The sequence below is a fragment of the Sebastes umbrosus genome, chromosome 3, assembly GCF_015220745.1.
Source record: "Sebastes umbrosus isolate fSebUmb1 chromosome 3, fSebUmb1.pri, whole genome shotgun sequence".
Classification (NCBI taxonomy): Eukaryota; Metazoa; Chordata; class Actinopteri; order Perciformes; family Sebastidae; genus Sebastes; species Sebastes umbrosus.
The window spans coordinates 9456487-9476896 of record NC_051271.1 but is presented as its reverse complement, the minus strand read 5'-3'; the positions used below and the strand labels follow the sequence as shown (position 1 = coordinate 9476896).

The window sequence follows — 20410 nt, the reverse complement described above, 5'->3', positions numbered from 1 at the left end:
AGAGACTCGACTGGGCCTTCTTGAATACAACATCAGTGTTCTTTTTCCATTTTAATTTACTGTCCAGGTGGACACCTAGGTATTTATAGGACTCGACAATCTCAATCTGCTGACCCTTGATTACCACTGGGGAGACCACCTCCTTCTTCCTTCTAAAATCAATAATCAGCTCTTTGGTCTTCCCAACATTCAGTTTTAAAAAGTTTTCATCACACCAGCTGACAAATTATGTTACGATTCAGAACTTCCTCACAGATATATAACAAGCAAAACATGCCATGGCAGGCCAGAATAAAAACAAACACTGGCTTACCTTTGGCACCAAGTCTTCTGGGCTTTGAGTTGAACAAGTTGAAGATGTCACCATAATCCGCCTCTCAGAGACTTTTCCAATAGTTTTAGCCATCCCCTATAAAAGTAAACTCGATGTACAAACAATGAGTCTTTACTATGTTCAATCCACTTGAACTTCCCATAACAACTGCTGTTGAATGAGCGCGATTTCCCACCTATGATTGGTAATGTTACCAGTTCTGGTTGAGTGGCTGGTTGCTCCATTGCTAATATATCCGTTAGCACATGGGTCAGCAACCTTTACTATCAAAAGAGCCATTTTAGGCCAAAAATAAATAATAATCTGTCTGGAGCCGCAAAACATTTGAGCATTGTGATGAAGGTAACACAGTTTATAGTCTAAGTATATCGTATATAAGTCTAATGCAGTGAGGGCCAAAGTGCAAATGTACTACGGAGTATTAGGGCCACATTGAGGGAAACAAAATCAGAGATTTCCAGAATATTTATATATCATACTATTACGAGAATAAAGTCGTAATATTACGAAAAAAAAGTCATAATATTACGAGGATAAAGTCATACTATTACGAGAAAAAAAAAAGAAAAAAAACACGTAAAATTACTACTTTATAATATTATGACTTTATTGTCATAATACTACGACTTTTTTCTCTTAAACTTCTGACTTTATTCGCATAATATTACAACTTTTTTCTCGTAAACTTATGACTTTATTCGCATAATATTACAACTTTTTTCTCGTAAACTTATGACTTTATTCTCGTAATATTACGACTTCTTTCTCGTAAACTTATGACTTTATTCTCATAATATTACGGCTTTTTTCTCATAAACTTATGACTTTATTCTCATATTACGACTTTTTTTCTCGTAAACTTATGACTTTATTCTCATATTACGTCTTTTTTCTTAAATTTTATGACTTTATTCTCATAATATTATGACTTTTTTCTCGTTAACTTCTGACTTTATTCTCATATTACGACTTTTTCCTCTTAAACTTATGACTTCATTCTCATAATATTACGACTTTTTTCTCGTAAACGTATGACTTTTTTCTCATAATATTAAGATTTTTTTCTCGTAAATCCTGACTTTGTTCTCGTAATGCTACGACTTTTTTCTCTTAAACTTCTGACTTTATTCTCATAATATTACGACTTTTTTTTCTTAAACTTATGACTTTTTTCTCTTAAACTTATGACTTTTTTCTCTTAAATTTTATGACTTTATTCTCATAATATTACAACTTTTTTTCTCTTAAATTTTTTGACTTTATTCTCATAATATTACGACCTTTTTTCTTAAACTTTATTACTCTATTCTCGATTTTTTTCCTCAATGTGGCCCTAATACTCCGTCGTACCATAGACCTACAGCAGTGATAAATAAAAATGAAAATGTCAACAAAGAAACAGTTATTCATTTCCATGTTCAAGTCCACAGGGAGCCACTGGAGAGGAGCTAAAGAGATGCAGGTTGCCTAGAGACCACTGCGTTAGACAGACTACTAACGTTAGCATCATGTAGCTAGCCGCTTCTTTTTCCTTCCCAGAGCCACCAAACGTCCCACGACCATCCTGCCGCGACTCCTCGACATAGTTAATCCTCCAATTAACGTGTGTGTGTGTTTTTAAAGCGGTTAAAAGAACTACATTTAGCAATATTTGTATTTATCAGTAGCTGCTAGCTACATGAAACTGAAGAGAACTACTCGCGTGCGGCGCGTTACCAGGTAACGTCCGTCACGTAAAACAGGAAGTCCTAAAATTTTTATTAATTTGTATTAAATTTAAAATTCTCACGTTTCTCAAAAACAAAGCAATTAAACGTGTATAGCAATAACTGATTATTAAACTTGTTTTAAAAAATATACAAATATTTTTTTTAATATTTTTAATGAATTTGATGGGTGGGCAACTGTCAATCTGGCTGCGCATGCGCTAATCCAGGTCCAGCTGAAGGGAATGTGCAGCTTCTCTTGTGCTCTTGTGTTGGATCACATAAACCAGATTTATTGGACTTTATTAGTTGTAATCCACAGAAGACATGCCACAAATGTGTACCATGATCTGAAAATATTTCACTATCCACAAACGTGTATTTTTGTATTTGTGTTGTGTAAAGTCACATTCACAAAAATAAGGGGTGATTTGCAAATACACATAACTGCGATATAAAATATAATATATAAAAAATATAAAACGATATTTACGCATTTGTGCATCTATTTCTACACGTGGAATGATATTTGCACATTTGCAGATCGCTTCCTGTGGATTTATGGGCCACATGGCATTTGTAACTTTCATCCTGTTTGTTTACAGAATTTTGTCCAATTGGTGCCGCAGCAGATCTGTAGATTATAGTTGTAATCCACAGAAGACAATTCACAAATATGTACCATGATTTGCAAATATTTCACTACCCACAAACATGTATTTTTGTATTTGTGTTGTGTAAAGTCACGATTTGCAAATACACATAACTTACTCTGTAAATACGTATTTTAATTCCACATAAAAATGTTATAGGTTTACATGTAAAGTGATATAGTATACGCATTTATGCATCCATTTCTACATGTGGAATGATATTTGTGCATTTGCAAATCTCTTCCTGTGCATTTATGGGCCACGTGACATTTGCAATTTCTGGTGGGCAACTGTCAATCTGGTTGCGCATGCGCACATCCAGGCCCGGCTGAGGGGGAATGTGCAGCTTCTCTTGTGCTCTTGTGTGGGATCACATAAACCAAATAAACCCAGATAAACATTGGTGAAAAATTCCTCGATAGATTACAGTTTAAATTATATGTGTTTTTTTTTTACTTATTTGCTCATGCTTTGTTCAGAATCCATTTTATTTGGAGATAAATTAACCAATATAGTAGGCCTACATGTTTTACAAAATAACATATGAAAACATGCCAAAGAAAAACATATAAATAAAAGAAGAAGGTAAGATTGTGATATTTATTTTTTCAATATGATCAAACATACAAAAATAAAGTCATTATATTACAGCTTGCAGTGAGTGTGAGGGACATAAACAACTTAAAGAACTTATGCAGATCCATTCTGCCCTGTGCATCATCACATATTATATGCATCAGCACATACTGTACAATGTCCTTCTTAAAACATAAATAAATCACAGTATAAATGTGTACCAATATAGTTATGAAACTAAGAACGTATTAGATCCATTCATCACCTCTCCATCTGTGATTTGAATGCTCTACATAACGCATGTAGAGCATTAAATGTTTGTCTGATAATCTGTCATATATATAGAAAACGTCTGAGGTCGACAAGTACAATTTCTCCACTAATTACAATGTTGTTAGCTCATCCCAAACAGGAAACATCACGCCTTGGTGCCAATCTGCTTGTAGAGGACCATCGAAACCACCATGGCAGCAATCTGTAAAGACAACAGTTTATCAACACTTTATCTAAATGCAGTGTAATAGATCTGAGATATGCAACAGTTTATAGACTGGACACATTTAATAAAGTTCTGTAGGATATAATTATACTGTAGAATTACAGATTTCTGAAAAAGCTATGCACTGCGTCACAACTGAACCATTTTCATGTTTATTATGTAAATAAATTATAAACACATAAGGGTTCATAATAGTCTAAATTTAGGGTTTACTCTTTTCCTTTACTCTATAAGTCAACTTATGCTTGAAATGTTTTCTAACAGTGAGACACCAAAATCAGCAATCCTTACTGGCCTCAACCTGACCTCATATAACAAACAATGAAACTCTGGATCAAAATTAGTTGTTATATTTCGCTTCACAGTTGTAAAACTCATGAATACATTTGTTTTCCAATATACAAATTCATATATTCTGTAGGGCTCTTATGCGATAATAACGCGTTAATTCAAATTCGTTGTAACGCCACTAATTTCTTTAACACATTGAGGCAATCGACTTTTCGGAGGTTGTAGCAGGCTCAGTTTTAAAGCTAGAGTGAAGATACTGGCATCATTTGAAACTAGAAAACCTAAGAATCCATTGGTACAAGCCTGCTGTGCCTGAAAACAACACTATGAGAGCGGTGAGAATGAACCAAAACAGTGAAGTTGTGACCCCTAAACAATGAGCTTAAAATAAAATAAAGCTGAGCGGTGCTGCCGATTCAGGGGATAATTCTCTGTAGGTTCATCATTTTTTCACATTGTCACTTGATAAATTATTATAAAAATATAAATTTAGCCGCTTTAAAGGTCATCAGACAAGTATTGTAAGAAATTATCATTATATCTAGGCATATTTATCAGGATATGACAACATGAGATATAAAGTAAAACAAATGACACTCTAAAGATATTTAATTCAAATACCACTCTATTAAAGCTACTGTGTGGCCAAAGTACTCAGCACTCTTCTAGACTGGTGGCTGAGAAAATGTCTGTTTGATATTGATACCTCAAGAGCAGCGATTCCTAGAACCACAGCTGCAACGATCACAGCGTTGTCCTCTATCAGCTCCAGCAGCTTTGTAAAGCAGCCGTCCATCATCTGGAAGAGAAACAACAGGTTTTAGCAGAGATGAGGAATGACTGTTGCACTTCATCATAATTAATGGTTTTGTTGCTAACAAGTTAAACCAAAAGGAACTCGTCTCTTACCGAAAGAGTTGCTCCACTTTGGTTGCATACACCCACGGTGATGGTTGCATTGCAACACGTGGGTGGATAAACATTTCCTCCATGGTCATTGTAAAAAGGGGAGTCATTAAAGTCTGTGTAGTTCTTGTATCCGCAGCACTTAAACTAGAACAAAACCACAAAAGTGTTAATCCCTAATCTTAACAAAAACAATTCAATAGGCATTTACAATTACACTGCGAACCTCAGAATATATTCAAGAAATCAAATAATTGTTAGTGTTGGCTTAAGTTTATGATCAGAGCCACTACTTTTGTCTCAAAAGCTGCACAAATGGGTGTACTTCTCAGGACTTTGAATTCACTTAAAGGAGCAGTGTGTAGGAACTGGCGGTATCTAGCGGTGAGGTTGCACATTGAAACCAACTGAAGCCTCTCCCGTATGTCAAGCGTGTAGAAGAACTACGGTGGCTGACGCGAAAACGCGAATAGCCCTCTCTAGAGCCAGGGCATTTGGAGAGTGTGTGTGTATGTGGGAAGTGAGTGTTGAAGCAAGAGAGGGAGAACGGCGGCGGCGGCAGCAGCGAGTAACGTTATCAAATCCGTCCCAAGCAGAAAAAGTTAACAGTGTTTGGTTTGTCCGTTCTGGGCTACTGTAGAAACATGGCGGTGCAACATGGCGGACTCTGTAAAGAGTCCTCGCTCCCTATGTAGATATGAAGGGCTCATTCTAAGCTAATGAAAACACACTGATTCTTAGTTTCAGGTGATTAAAGAAAACGTACTTATTCATATTATATTCCATTTCTGCCAATAGATCCCCCTAATTGTTACACACTGGTCCTTTAAAAGATAAATGAAAAATGCAGTACCTGGGTCATGGTGGTGTTCCAGAGAGAGGTGAGACTTTCACTGCGTCCATAATCCTTCTGAATGCTTGTTATAACTTCACCCTCTAGATGCTCCATAACCTGCTTAGCCTGAGAAGGACAGGTCGACAAGCATTGATCCATTTTTAGAAAAGTTCTTCAAGGTTTTTCAAACTCAATCTGACCCCCTGCTGGCAATTATTGCTGATTTTTTTTTTGCTTTTGAGAGCCACTTACCAAACCCTGGAAGACGAGCAGCACCACAGCTCCTGCAACCTCGATGAGGAAGATAATCAGCACAATGCAGAAGAACTGGACGGGGAGAAAATGATAAATGATACTGTAAAACTCTCACTGTAAAGAATTGTGTGTCCATAAAACCTATAAGTCTCACCAACAGAGTGAGAAACAGTCCTGGACAAAGAGCATTTAAGCAGATGTTAAGTTAGTAGAAAGACAATAAACCTAAAGCCACATGCTAAAATATTTAACAGCTTCCTCTCAGAGCCAACACATTCATACCAGGACTGAAGGAGAAGACATTCATCTTGACTTCTCTGGTAAACCATGAAACATTTCAACATTTACAGTTACAAGAATTCACATTTCACATCCAAATAGTCTCAGATATACAGGCAGTTCTCTCTACCATCCAGTTATAATTTTAAAAAGGTGGTTTGTATCGCTTTGAACAGACCTCATACTACCACAAGTAAGAATTTAATTAAGTCTTAAATCAGATTATTTCATTTTATTTAATTGGGGTCTATTATGTTTTAAGTAAAAAGATCTAAAAGAGAAACTTTTCCACCTTCAACAATGAAAATTGTGGCATTATTTCAAACATAGAGAAGACCAGATATGTAATTATATGTGACACAAATGTGTGCTTTTTGGAATGAATTCCTATCCAGATCTGTCAAACATGGCTCACCGTCAGCAGCATACACCTGCTCTCCCTGACCGCTCCACAGCAGCCCAGGAAGCCGATGACCAGCAGCACAGCACCCACCCCGATGAGCAGGTAGCTGACGTAGATCAGCTGGGATAACCCAGACGGAGCATCCTCCACGCTATCCAGTAAACCCAGCAGAGAACCACTGTCCACCTTCACCCACACTCCCACACCCAGGATGGCTGCACCTGCCACCTGCATGATGGGTGAGGAAAGAATAAAGCAGAGAGAGAGCGAGAGAGAGAGAGAGAGAGAGAGGCTGTAAGGACGTGGCATTAGAGCATGGAGGAATAATGGTAGAATATTGAAAACATGCAGTGCAGACAGGAGTGACATGCTGAAAGGAGTTGCACATTTGTATAGTCAGGCATTAGCTAAGAAACCTAAAAAATTGTACAATAAAAAAAACGTGTTCTGTGATGAACTCCAGATGAACTCCAGATGTGGGAGGTCATTAGCAGGTTATCAGAGTTCAGCCTGAGAATTATTTAGAAGGATTTTTTTATGAAGGTAGAAGGTTTTTCTTTACGTTTGTAAAGTGAAAATGAAACTTAACGCTGACACAAAGACGAACAACACGTTGCTGGTTTCACATGGGACACGAACAGCGGTCTCCTGGATGAAAGCCCTGTATTTGTTGGACCCATCCACCACCACTCCCACCCGCCATGTGTGTCTTTTTGGTCTTTATTTCACACTTTTTGTGCAGCTGCAGCTCAGTGGGGAGAGCGGGTCATCCTTTAACGGCATGATTTACGGTTTGATCCCCGTCTCCTACTGTCTGCATGTCAAAGTGTCCATGAGCAAGACACTGAACCCTATAGTTGCTCCCCGGGCGCTTCACAGCAGGCCACTGCTACTAAATGCTTAGGATGGGTTAAATGCACAGGCCAAATTTAATGTATGTACCTGTGACGAATAAAATAAAGTTTAAGTTAAACTATGTCACCACACTCCTGGAGTACTTTCTTTGAGTGTTTAATATTGATGTGGATGGGTTTACAGTGTACTTGAAAGCCCGGTGTGTCTCATACAGACGCTGAAGGGTGCCTTGTGCGTCGGTATCACATGCCGAGGGCCGTGACAAAGCGCCGGTATTTGACGTAATGAGAACAGGCTGGAAGTACACCAGGCCAACATGAAAAAGAGCTGGACAGCAAAAGGCGAAAAGAAGTATTTTTTTTCCAACTTACAAAGATGGCGCCATTGAAGATAAACATCATAATTTTGAGAAAGCCGGAGCAACACATCTTGGCGTTTTTTTGTTCTTCCTTTTTCACACTGTTAAAAAAATGACAACAAAAAAGTTAGTTAGTTAAGCTGATAACTAAATGATAGGATAATTGGTCACACTTCCTTATTGATCTCTTAAGGGGATTTTGATTAAGTGCACAACTTTGCATTTTACCTCTCATAGGGAAATCAATGGTAAGAGGATGGCTTACAACACAAGCGAGCACCAACATGGGTCAAACGGCATTTGCTTTGGTTAAACATTAACCACAGTAACTGGCAGGAAAACAGAAAGGGTCTTAATCTCCTTTAAATGTGGCAAGTTTGTCAAGCTGACGTAATCTAAGGTTTCGGTTGAAGCGTGAGGTAAATTTCTCGGTCATAGCCACACTTTATTTTTGCCTTTTTTTCCTGCTCGTTGTTTAAAGCATTAAACCAAGCACACATTTAAGTCACATGATACGTTTGTGGGTTTCCTCTTTACACATAAATCTCTATCTGGTGCAGAGAGAGAAAATTCACTTCCTCTAGCTCTGAAAGTTTGTGCTCTTCATTGTAAAACTGTATAAGCAGTTTTAAGTGGCAATTTTACCATGAAATTATAACCCTACATATATATATATCAGCAGAGTATAAAACTGTCTTTTCTACAGTGTTAAATGTGTCCACTGCTTGAAGAGCAGTATGCCATAACATTTATGAAGCACAGGTTTAAAAGGTGCCATATAAGTAGGTCATGACCATGTTGTCCTAATACGGCTCCAATTAATGATAACCTCTGATGAGTTCCTGATTAAAGTTAGAAGTCACAGTATCTTATCAGCTTACTGGTATTCACACTGCAAGTAGCTAAGAAGAGCCATAAAACACACACTCTGTCCCCAACATTGCACAACTTTGTCTCTGCATCGGGTAAATGAGCTCACTTTTATGGATATTGATCTTTTTCATCTTCCTTATTGCAGCAATAATATTCAGTGGCACCATCCTTGAAAACAGTTAGATTGTTTCCAAGAGGCAATTAAATGCTTTCATAACACCAGAAAAATCACATGATGCTTATGTGGATACATTTTATGGAAGCTTGAAGTCAGTATAACAGGACAAATTACAGTTTTAACAAAACTTCCAACATCAGCTCCGTTACCAGAAATGTTTCCTCTGCTGTGTAGTCAGGGTGCTTTGTTTTTTTAATATATATTCACTATTAAATAAGCCAAGAATCATCCAACTCAGTTTTCTTTAGATCTGTCTATCTATTTATCTGTCTATCTATCTATCTATCTATCTATCTATCTAAAGAGAACAGAATTGGACAATTCTTGGCTTATTCAGTGTGTTGGTAATTATATTATAGTGTTATTATTACAAGTGAACCCATTCAAATGTGACAACTACTTAAACTAAACATCAATACTCAGACATAAGGTTACCAACTGCCTCACTTTGGAGGGTAAATCTTTGATTAAGAGAGAAATTTGAGAACATAAATTATCAAATACATGATACATGTCCTTCATCATCCCTTTGTTTGGTTACTTATTACGGGAAGTAGATGGAAAGTTCTCCCTCGCAAAAACATACCGGATCACATCATATATTAATTTGCTATAAAGTGGGTTTGTATTAAAAATAAAAGGTTTTTAGTTGTTGATCATACAGTTAGATGACTTAAATAAAAGTATGAAAAAGCATGAAGCTCGTACCTGTGCAATTCTGTCTCTCTGTCCGCTGAGGTCTGATCAATCAGGAGTGTCTGCTCCACAAACGCTTTCACATGCCCCTTTATCTCCTCACAGTTTACACACACACACACATAGGGGAAACAGAGTTCATGCCCTAAACGTCACCAACTTTGCTTTTGGGAAAAGCAACATTTCCTGGTGACCAAAGTCCCTTTAAAAATAGAATAGAAACTTTTATGACCAGGAACTTATAACTATATAATATTGATGTTCATGAATGATTTCTTAAATTCAACACAAAGATCAAAACTCAGGACCAATTTCAATTTCTAGTAAATGGAAAAACACTTTTAGGGATAAAATGTATGACATGATTGATTCCATTTTAAAGTGACTAATTTCTAATGGCAACACTGTGTAGGAACTTTTAGAGAACTATCAAACTTGTCCTATTATTTAGCAACATTTAATTACTTTGTGCAAATGAAAACCAACAGACAAACTATATAGATCCACATCTTTTAATCCCAACCTTTAAAGAAACACAATAAACCTGGCAAAGGAAATAGTGAACTAGCATTAACCATTAAAGGTACAAAAAAGAAAAATATAAATTAAAAGCAAATGAGAACATCCCTCGATCATAACAAGTCTGGGATGCGCACATAGACCTGGAATGACACAGCACCTTTCAGGTATGTTTGACTTTGTACTGAACGGTTTGCGAGCCGTCTTCCTCAGCAGGATTACAAATTCACAGGACACACAGTGTGCGGTTACCAGTCACAGTGATGCATGTTCATGCAGCACCCACAAGGGGGCAGCATGGCACAAGTAAATTACAGTGATCCCCACACCATGCTGATTTGGCTCATGCCTTACATTCACATACTCACCTGCAACAGGTGCTGTTCACCCGCTAAACAAGACATAATAAAGCACAAGTGTCGGGCAAAAAGGCACAGCTGCTCAGTGCAGCTCTTTGGCATCTCAGTGTAACAGTCACATTCGAATTACAACGAAGCTGGAGTCGTCACCAAGTTGTGAAAATGAGGAAAAAGGGAGCCAAGCATCCATGATAGTGTTGCAGTAACATCTATAAGTACATTTACAATGGTACATTTTTGACAATTCAGGTAATCTGTGTGCATGTGTGTGTATGTGTGATAATGAAACCCGCTTTGTATGAATTTCCATTGGCAGCCATCAGCATCCGCAACCACCCGGGCTGCTGCTGGGCGTCTCCTGCAGGCCGGCCTCCTTCTGAGTGGCGGACGGACTGCCATCACCGTTGACGCTCTCGTTCATCTTCTCGCAGATGACGTCCACCAGCTTGTCAAAAACCTGTTTCACGTTGATGTTGTCTTTGGCACTGGCCTCAAAGAACTGGAAGCCTGCAGAGAGCGGCGAGACACAAAGAAGGACTGTGAGTGATTATCGATTAATGTTTGCCTTGTGTGTTCCTGCTGAGCATGTGATAAAAGTGTGCGTGTGTGTGTGTGTGTGTGTGTGTGTGAGAGTCGGTGAGCTTACCGAGCTCTGAAGACAGTCTCTGGGCGTCTTCAGTTGGGACCTGCCTGTCCTCTTCCAAGTCCAGCTTATTGCCAACCAGCACTACTTGAGCGTTGCCCCACGAGTACGTCTTGATCTGGGTTGCCCTGGAAACACAAACACAACATTTTCACAAAAATGACTGTATTTCCTGCAGCCAGTGATGGAAAGTAACAAAGCACGTTAACTCAAGTACAAGTACAGTTTTGAGGTACTTGTACTTTACTTGAGTATTTCAAATTTATGCTACTTTTTACTTCTACTTCTACAATAAATATAAACTTACAAGTAGTTAAAATTAAATCCACCTCAACCAGCTGTGACATTAAAATGAAGCTTACATGTTATTGCATCAGTAATAATATTCCAATAAAATGATATACAAAATAATATATGATATAATAATAATAACACTCTGAAAGGGGCTATTCTGCCCAAAAAGTACTTTTTCATTTGATACTGAAGTTTATGTTGTCAGTAACATTTTTGTACTTGATTAATTTTGTTTTCAGGATTTTAATTTGTAAGTATTTTTCAGAGTGGTATTTCTACTTTTACTTAAAACACTTTATTTTTCTCATTCTGGCTGTACTGCAGCACCTCTTTTCACTCTCTGTTTGAGCTCCTGCCCCGCCTCCTCCCGAAAAGCCCTGTCTGCTCTGATTGGTCAACTGGCTCACTGTTGTGATTGGTCAACCGAACCAAACTCTTCGGACTCTTCCGCTCTAAGTAGCTTTGTTTGAGGGCGAAACTAGCTACTAGGCAAAATGTGTTACTTGGTGACGTCACCACATTAGAGAAGAAAAAGCAGCACTTGAAGCAAGGCGTTTCAGGAGCAGTTTTTCACTGGGGGACAGTAACTCCCTTTGGCGTAGAGTTTGAGCTTTGTAACTTTAAAGACCTTTTACATGCACAAAAAGACTATATAACACACTAAAGGAAAGGGAAAAAGCACAAAAGCATAATAGGTCCTCTTTAAAGATGAAGCACCTCCAGTACATGTAGGGATTTAGAGCTGTGTAGAATTGTAGGATTCATTGTTGTTATTCATTTCAAGTATTATTAATTGTTATTTTCCAGGGTTTTCATGTGGTTATGCAAAGCCCTTTATATTTTAACTAAAGTTAATATTTTCCAAGGACTGGAGGTAAATTGTCAGATGTGTGCCGTTATAAAAACTCCAAACAATCAAATATTATCGGACAACATATCAATCGATAGCTTTACAAATGCCTTGACCTGTTAGATAACACATACTGATACACATGGTGGTTTAATGGTCGGACGTTACATCTGAAGGTCTACCCACCAGTCCTGTACAGCACAGAACGAGTCCTGGCTTGTGATGTCATACATTAGCAGGAACCCCATGGCTCCTCTGTAGTAGGCTGTGGTGATGGTCCGGTAGCGCTCCTGTCCTGCTGTGTCCTGTAAACACATGACACACCTGAGAAATCCTGGTACTTTTTTTAATAGTTTAAACCACATTTCAACGTCAAAGGAAGAAGGAAAGGAAAGGGTTAACTTGGTGAATCATTAACTGTCTTTGAACAGAAGTTAATCCCTCTGGTCATGTGTTGATGTCGCCACACCCCATAAATACACCAGATACGCTCTCTGCTTCTTGGCTATGCCTTAAGGGACAGAAATAAGTTCTGAAGATGTTGATTTTTCTTCTTTATGATTTATTTCTATCTATGCTCTCAGATTGTGGGAAAACTGTTAAAGCATTAGACAATAACTCTGATGTGGATATGTTAAAACTGACTTTAACAAATGTAAAGCCAGCAGCTGTCATGTACAATATTAACGTCAAGCACTCTAAAGATGAAGATTTAGGGTTTGTCAGTGACCTACATTATATGTCAAAGTAACCGTACTGTCGGAGTTGCAGCATCAGATGTTATCACCGACTCAAACCCCTTTATGCCCAACTTTGGTGCAGAGTTTCACAAAATGAGTTGAGCTCGTTTTAATGGCCCCGTAAAACCCATTCAAGTTGCTCAGCAGGCATTAACATTTTACTTGGCACCTTCCTCGTATACGCAACTGTATCATTGTTAAGCAGTGCAGAGAGGGCCCGCTATGCTGAATACATTAAGCTAAAAAAGAAGTATTACTTTCATCTAACAGGAGTACTGTGGTGAGCCCTCGCCTTTCCACTAACATCCAGTAATAGATCTGTCCTGGGTGTCAGTCTGCGCAGTAAGCACATTCAGCTCCAGCAGCTCAAAGCCATGCATCTTTCATGAACCCTGCCGTCTGGGGACGATGTTAAACATCAACTGTCATTAACTCTGGAGTGTGAGAAATTAGTTTACGCCACATCCATGACAGGCAGCAGCGTGTAAGAGGGCAAACTAGGGAGCGGGGTGAGGATAAACAGTCTGTGTTTTGCAACAACGCTTTCAAAAGCACTATTCACTCTGCCTTCGGTTTGGAGCTGTATTTTGGAGCCTCTCAAACCAAAGGTAAATGCCGTTAATTACCTCGAGTAAATTACAGCTCTGACATTAAAAGAGACTGCAGCGTTTTATACTCAATTTGGCTGATATAGTGAGTGTCAAGCCTGTTTGCTCCGTACAGTATGATGTTTTTTTATCTGCTGTGGGGAGTGAAAAGGCTTCCTGAGCCATTATTAGGAGCTTTTTAGACCTTAATGATGAGCTCTTTCTAAACTGACACCTCTGCTGTGGGTTAACTAGACTCTTAGTCCCATTAAACTAACTCACATTTTTTTGTTCCTCTCAGTCTTGTTTATTTCAAGGGTTACCAAAACAGAGAATTTGGGTTCTTTTCTGTATCCTCATTGAGCTGAATGATAATATGACTATCAGTGTGTTGGGTGTTTGGAGTTTGATACCATACTGTGTCATCTCTACTGCCTCATCTCCACAATACCTGGGCATCATTGAGAAAATAATGATTATATGCTTCATTACAGGAAAGTATTGTGTGATCCATATATGGCTTTTCTGATATAGTGGATCAATTTTGGCCATTTATTCGATGCAGGACACATTTACATGAGGAATTTTTGTACATTTTCAATAATTGTTCAATAATATTTTTTGTAAAATCGAATTTTTTGTAAAGACATTTATTTTTAAAAATCCCTTGTAATGAATGGGAGAGGTGGCTAATTCTGGGCTAACCCACCTAAAACAATTAAATTAATCTGGGTTTAAAAGGAGATTTTTCTTTTAGTGATCCACATCACTCCTAAACGTCTCTGTTTGCAGATGTGTGGCTGTGGTTGAATAGAGCTAGCCCCGGGCTAACTGCTAAAGGTATCCTTCAGAGTAAATAAACTGGGGGCAACACAAGGTGACTAATTCTAATTTTTCCGGGCAGTGTGCCATTTGTGATGTCAGGAAACAAAGCAACCGCCATATATAAAATATCACAATCAAAGTGGTTAAAAATAAAAAACTACAGACATTAGGGTTTCTACACTCTGCTCTCTAATTAATCTGGCACATAAAACGTTTAGAGTTAAATCCAATTCGAACTGTACCGCAGTCTGCCAGCTTTTACTTCTGCACTGAGCAAACATCTATCAGTTTGTTCTGGCCTTATCTGCCAGACTTCCACTCTTTCTTCCTGCTGCAGAGACGACTGTATGTGATGGTAAACAGTTTGAAAGCAGCAAGGTGAAGGAAAGCTAAGGATTTTTAATTAGCTTTGCTTCGTGATTCTCTTTCTTGCCAGGATAATTTGCCAAGCTACAGAGTGCAAACCACTTAAAATGACAAAAAGAAAAAAAACTATTATTCTACATCTACTGATTTTTACTGAAGTGTTGCTTTAAACAACAATAAACTAAAAGAGTCCCATATAGCTTTGTAGTTTCACGTTGGAGCTATTCAAGAGTAGAAACAAACATTAAAAGTTTGGGGGATGCTTTGTATTTATAATACCTTCTTCAAAACCTTTACATCTAACACTACTCTAACTTCTGACTATTGGGATGTTCTACTGTACATCACTTTACTAACCACTTTTGTTTCTGTCTCTCTTTCTGTCCTTCTACTGCAAGACTCTAGTTCTCTTCTCTTGTTTTCTTTTTCTCAATGTTAGTTGGTCCATTGAAAGAAAACATCTGTATAAAGTATGCAAAATGGCACACTATGATAGTAGATCAGCATGTTTGCTTTCGCTAAGTCGCTTTAGATAAAAGCGTCAGCTGAATAAATGTAATGTTTTACGACACTGAATCACATCTCCCACCAACATCAAGACATTAATCTTCCCTTTTTCAGCATATTTCATAGATCACTGTGCGTTTTTCCAACGTACCCAGATCTGAAGTTTGACCCTCTTGTCGTTCCTGTAGATGGTCTTGACTTTGAAGTCGATGCCCACCGTGCTGACGAAGGCTGAAGTGAAGGAGTCGTCCGCAAAGCGGAACAGGAAGGAGGTCTTTCCCACGCTGCTGTTGCCGATGATCAGCAGCTTAAACATGTAGTCAAAGTTTTGGTCGGCTGCGTCTCTCTGCTCCTGGCCCGCCCCTGGATCTCTGGCTAGTGCCATCTGTCAAATGAAGTAGGACAAGAGGAGAAGAATGAGACTCCCAATTTTATGAATAGACTGTGAAAATCATTCATAAAAAGTATCCACCGTCATTTTGAAGTGTTTCTAATGGATTCTATGGGATTAATGACTTCGGGGAAGCTGGAGCCGATCCTAGCTGACATTGGGAGAAGGCGGGGAACACCCTGGAAAGGTCGCTAGACTATCACAGACAGCTGACACATAGAGACAGATAACCATTCACGCTCACATTCACACCTAGAGTGAACAATTAACCTAACCTGCATGTCTTTGGACTGTGGGAGGAAGCTGGAGAAAACTCACACCAACATGGGGAGAACATGTAAACTCTGATGAGAAGGGCCCCGAGTCGGGTTTGAGGCGGCATTGCTCACCACTGCACCACCGGGCTGTCCACTTTTTTTAATCATATAAATTAATAATATTTTGAAGCAAAGAAATGCCAAACATTCCTGAGTTTCAGTTTCTAACTTGTGAGGATTCGCTTCTTTTCTTTTCTCTTATGAGACTGTAATTTTGCACTATAGTCAAACAAAGTATTGTGATTTGATGGCATGAACTCGAGCTTTTGGAGATTGTGATGGGAACTTTTCACAAAATTCTGATATTTCAAATATATACAAAATAATCAATCAAGAAAATAATCTCTATTATTTCTTTATGATTAATTGATAAGGAAAATAATCTTTTGTTGCAGCCCTAATAGAAGATAGGAATCCAATCAATAGAGTTAAAAGGCCCACCAAAAGACTCTAAGGACTATGATGTGAAATTTTGATGCACAAGTCGGACATAAGATCTGCACACTGTAATGTTATGTTTACAATAAATATCATTTATTAGTTTTTAACCAGGAGAGATTATTGTCAATGGGGAGCTAATGCAATGAATACAGTTATGTTAACTAAAGTGATTATTATATATTATATTATACTATATTTTCAAATAAAAATCGCAATATTTGTTAAAGGTGAAATGTGTGTCAAAACAGCATTTTTAAATTAAAGATTGTGGTGCTGCAGATATATCCTGGCTACACATCATATTCTACAGACTTAAGAAAACATATTTGTTTGGTAAGTAAATCACACCATAATCATTTAATATGTTTTTCAATGAAAATGAGAATTATGACGTAAAAATGATCATTCCTTATAATATGGCAAATCATAACGCAATTGCAATATCAGTCAAAATAATCTCAATTAGATATTTTTTCAAAATCGTCCAGCCCTATTATTAAGAATTAAATACATTGCCTACAACTAAAAAGCTTCTGGTAAATCACATCCATGTCAAACAATTAGCAAATCTATAAGTATCATAAGAGATTCTCTTTGGTGGTCACGGTTTAATGTTTACAGTGTATTATAGAGCTATTTGCAACATGCAACAAGTATGTCAACTATGTGCTCAGCTGATGAATCGCCAATGCTGGCGAGAACAAGCAGCTAAAGAACTAAAAATATATATGCTGGAGTTAGCGTTTGACATGAGTAATGAGTATATGATTCGGCTCCATCGCCATGCAGCCTCCCTGGCTGATACTGGCTTATTCACAGATTGGGGGAAGTCTGGGAAAGCAATGTGGTGAGACAGAGGTTGTGTGTTTAAATGTCAGAGTGAGGAATCCCAGCTATTTGAGAATTCACACTCACATGTCTGAAATTCATCCACACTGATAGCTGAGCAGATGTTGATGTTGGTAAATGGAAGTGTTGTTTTAAAAATGGTCCATCTCCCCCCCCTCTTATCCCTCTCAGTGTGCTATGAATCACAACCAGGGCGAGCTCCTTCCACTGTTTCTCCCTCTATCAGTCACCCACCGCTTGCTCTACGTCCATTTGTCACATCATGGACTCACGTTGCAAAACTTATGGGATGCTGAGCGGTGGGCGAAGGGGGGGGGCAGTAGATCCCCCCCCCCCTCCCCTCCCTGTACATGTCATCCATCATCCATCTGACCATCCATCGACCCACTGACACTCCCATTTAAACACACACTCACACACCCATTTATCCTCCTTTACTCCCTCTCATGTTCATCCATCTTTGCATCCCTCCTGTCATCATCCATCCATATCTCCTCCCCTCCCACTCTCTCTCCTTCCTCCATCTTTCTGCATCATAAGGAGGCTGGCTGACCCATCCATCCATTCATCCTCACATCCACCCTCCCACCCCCTCCTCTTTCAGGGAGGCTGAGCTGAGTCCTGTACTCCTCCCTGATTGCTGAGATCTCTCTGGAGACCAGCTCAGCATCACCACTTCCAAGACCATAAAGAGGGGACTGGCCGCCTGCGTGCACTCAGCAAAACGCCAAATATCCACGCATGCGCAGACACATCAGTAATGAAAATACGTGCAAACTGGTGCTTTAACTTTAGCAGAAGAAAATAGGCCATCTTGCATGAAAGCAACAGCGTCATAATGCAGAAATATGACTTAAAAGCAGATGTTGACATCTGGTCTGAAGTAGATAATGGAAATGGGGCGTGCACCTCGCAAGACTGTTTGCAGGACACATGACACTTGTTGACACTTTGAATTAATCTCATTATTCTGCACAAACCAGCCTGATGCATCCTACAGACACAAAGATAAACGTTTAGTGAGATGTAGGCTGACACTGTAGTGCAGGCTTCTGACAGTAAGCCTCATTTGCCTACACTGCTTCACCATACGGCAGCTCTAAACTACAATCTGATAACATTAAAACAAGAAACCCTCTGCCGTTGTTGACACCTGTGTGCATGTTAACTCACCGTGGATGTTGTTTCTCCTCCGTCCCTCCTTCGGTCCTCCACCTCTACCTGTAAGCCGATGGATGTGCGCTGCTGTCGGGCGCTCCAGCTCTACTTCAGACGCTGCGCTCCCGGATCTCCAGGCTGTGCATGTGCCTATCACTGGGACACCCAACGTATGATCCACAGTCAAGTCTGCACTAATAGATAAACAGAACTTCCGGTAAAGACTTTCAAAATAAAACCCACTAGTTTTTTCTTTCAAACATGTCAACAATTAAACCATGTTTATCTTAAATGTAAGTGCAAACATATGGCATTTGGAGTTATATTTGTTTAAGCAACTTTGGAGCAAAGTTGAGTTGTCATTGTGCATGCATATTGCAATGTTGAGTACTACAGTGGTCTGTTCATCCTCTGTGATTCTGCATTGAAGAAGAAAGAAGAAGGCATACTTTATTGATCCCCTGAGGGGAAATTCATTTTTTCACTCTGTTGTTATTTTTTACACATTACACACAGGCCCGAAATACATATACACATGTACAAACAGGACCTACATACACATGCATTAATGGAAAGATGTCAGAGGGGGCTGCCCATGGAAGGTGCCCCGAGCAGTTGGGGGTTTGGTGCCTTGTTCAAGGGCAAGCTGGCACTTCTCCAGCAATCAGTCTACACTCAGTACTCGGTTCATGAACCAGTAAACCTCCAATTCCCAAGCCAAGTCCCTACCAATTGAGCTACTGCCAATTACTATACTATATATATATATATAATATAATATAATATATATATATATATATTTGTAATTTGTAAATTTTTATTATTTTATTCTAACGTTTTTATCTATTCTTTTGTTTTTATCTATTCTTTTGTTATTATACAGTTTGTCTCGCACCAATAATGCCAAAGAAAATTCCTAGTGTATACCTCTTACACCTGGCAATAAACACCATTCTGATTCTGATTCTGATTCTGATAGTGCTGCGTTACCCAAACTTTTTTTTTCTGGGGACCCACTTTTAAAAAATGACAAACCATCATGACCCAATTCACAACAGACCTTATCTATAAATCGCGAGCTTCCTCACCATTTTTACCATAATTCCCGCATCACCTTATATAGAGAGCCTAAGTCACGCCCCTTCGGGAAGACCCCCATGGGACCTTATTTCGGAAAAAATATGAACGGAGAGAGATAAATATTTTTTTGATCCCGTTTGAATTACGACATGAATCACACATATAATGTTTGATGTGTTTTATCCAGCAACTCCTGGTCTTTTTATCAGCTGGGAAGTGAAAGAACAAGCGAGGTCTGTTGCTGTGTGTGAATACATCACAGTACAAAAACTGACAATAATCGTAGCTTCAGCGAGAGACATCCCTACGCAACTTTTGGGTGTGTAGTCTTTCTAATTCCGTATTTTCACAGTCTGATACTTCAACAGTTTTACAACAAATTGCGACTTTCTTGACTTACAAAATTATGTTACGCCAGCCTTTCATATTAGATTAAATGTTATGAGTAGACCACAATTATCTGAACAATACGAACATTCAGGCCCCCTCGTGTGGTACAAAGGTGTACCCCAGATATAAATGTTAAATAAAAGACTATTGAAGAAATTCTGAAAATGTATTTGATGACCCTAATCAAATCGCCTGCGACCCACCTGTGGGTCCCGACCCAGTCTTTGGGAATCACTGCTATAGTGTAGTACCATATAGCTACTGTATGCTATAGTATCTATACTCCGTTAATTATTGATTGATTAATGTTAATTTGTATAGCTGTGACTAATAATTGTTTTTCTTACCCATTAATGTTGTAATTTTTTTGGTGGAAGTGAGTAATTGTTCAGACTAC

The 20410-nt window shown here is 38.6% G+C and overlaps 3 protein-coding genes across 17 annotated transcripts in view; all 3 read right to left on the bottom strand.

Moving 5' to 3' along the window:
* The window catches only part of LOC119485116 (nuclear factor 1 X-type-like), a 162576-nt gene extending 161916 nt beyond the window's left edge, over positions 1-660 (bottom strand). For 2 of the 15 annotated variants that reach the window (XM_037764433.1, XM_037764438.1), the window contains exon 1: positions 314-631. In XM_037764433.1, the coding sequence (XP_037620361.1) occupies positions 314-406 (93 nt within the window). In that variant the 5' untranslated portion in view covers positions 407-631. Of the gene's footprint in view, positions 1-313 lie in introns of all 15 variants that reach the window. The other 13 variants (XM_037764432.1, XM_037764443.1, XM_037764442.1 and 10 more) reach the window with 10 other exon arrangements.
* Positions 661-3279: 2619 nt separating this feature from the next.
* LOC119485135 (tetraspanin-1-like) lies at positions 3280-9807 on the bottom strand. Its single transcript, XM_037764485.1, has 9 exons — positions 9710-9807; positions 7964-8051; positions 6750-6965; positions 6053-6127; positions 5819-5926; positions 4969-5112; positions 4766-4858; positions 3587-3744; positions 3280-3503 (listed from the first exon to the last, which is right to left on the bottom strand). The coding sequence occupies exons 2-8, from the start codon at positions 8018-8020 to the stop codon at positions 3688-3690; spliced, it is 750 nt and encodes a 249-aa protein (XP_037620413.1). The 5' UTR covers positions 8021-8051; positions 9710-9807; the 3' UTR covers positions 3280-3503; positions 3587-3687.
* A 386-nt stretch (positions 9808-10193) lies between these two features.
* On the bottom strand, positions 10194-18735 carry rab3da (RAB3D, member RAS oncogene family, a). The gene is made up of 5 exons (XM_037764488.1): positions 18559-18735; positions 15539-15772; positions 12549-12667; positions 11222-11346; positions 10194-11082 (listed from the first exon to the last, which is right to left on the bottom strand). The coding sequence occupies exons 2-5, from the start codon at positions 15770-15772 to the stop codon at positions 10895-10897; spliced, it is 666 nt and encodes a 221-aa protein (XP_037620416.1). The 5' UTR covers positions 18559-18735; the 3' UTR covers positions 10194-10894.
* Positions 18736-20410: the final 1675 nt, after the last annotated feature.

Bases quoted from the DNA above. Each gene is read 5' to 3' on its own strand.
- rab3da (XM_037764488.1), bottom strand. From the start codon at position 15,772: ATGGCACTAGCCAGAGATCCAGGGGCGGGCCAGGAGCAGAGAGACGCA. The intron at 12,668-15,538 runs GTACGTTGGAAA...ATGTGTTTACAG, and splicing joins GGGTCAAACTTCAGATCTGG to GACACAGCAGGACAGGAGCG. The intron at 11,083-11,221 runs GTAAGCTCACCG...CGCTCTCTGCAG, and splicing joins GAGACTGTCTTCAGAGCTCG to GCTTCCAGTTCTTTGAGGCC.
- LOC119485135 (XM_037764485.1), bottom strand. From the start codon at position 8,020: ATGTGTTGCTCCGGCTTTCTCAAAATTATGATGTTTATCTTCAATGGC. The intron at 5,113-5,818 runs GTACTGCATTTT...GTTTTGTTCTAG, and splicing joins GGAACACCACCATGACCCAG to TTTAAGTGCTGCGGATACAA. The intron at 3,745-4,765 runs GTATCAATATCA...TTGTCTTTACAG, and splicing joins TAGGAATCGCTGCTCTTGAG to ATTGCTGCCATGGTGGTTTC.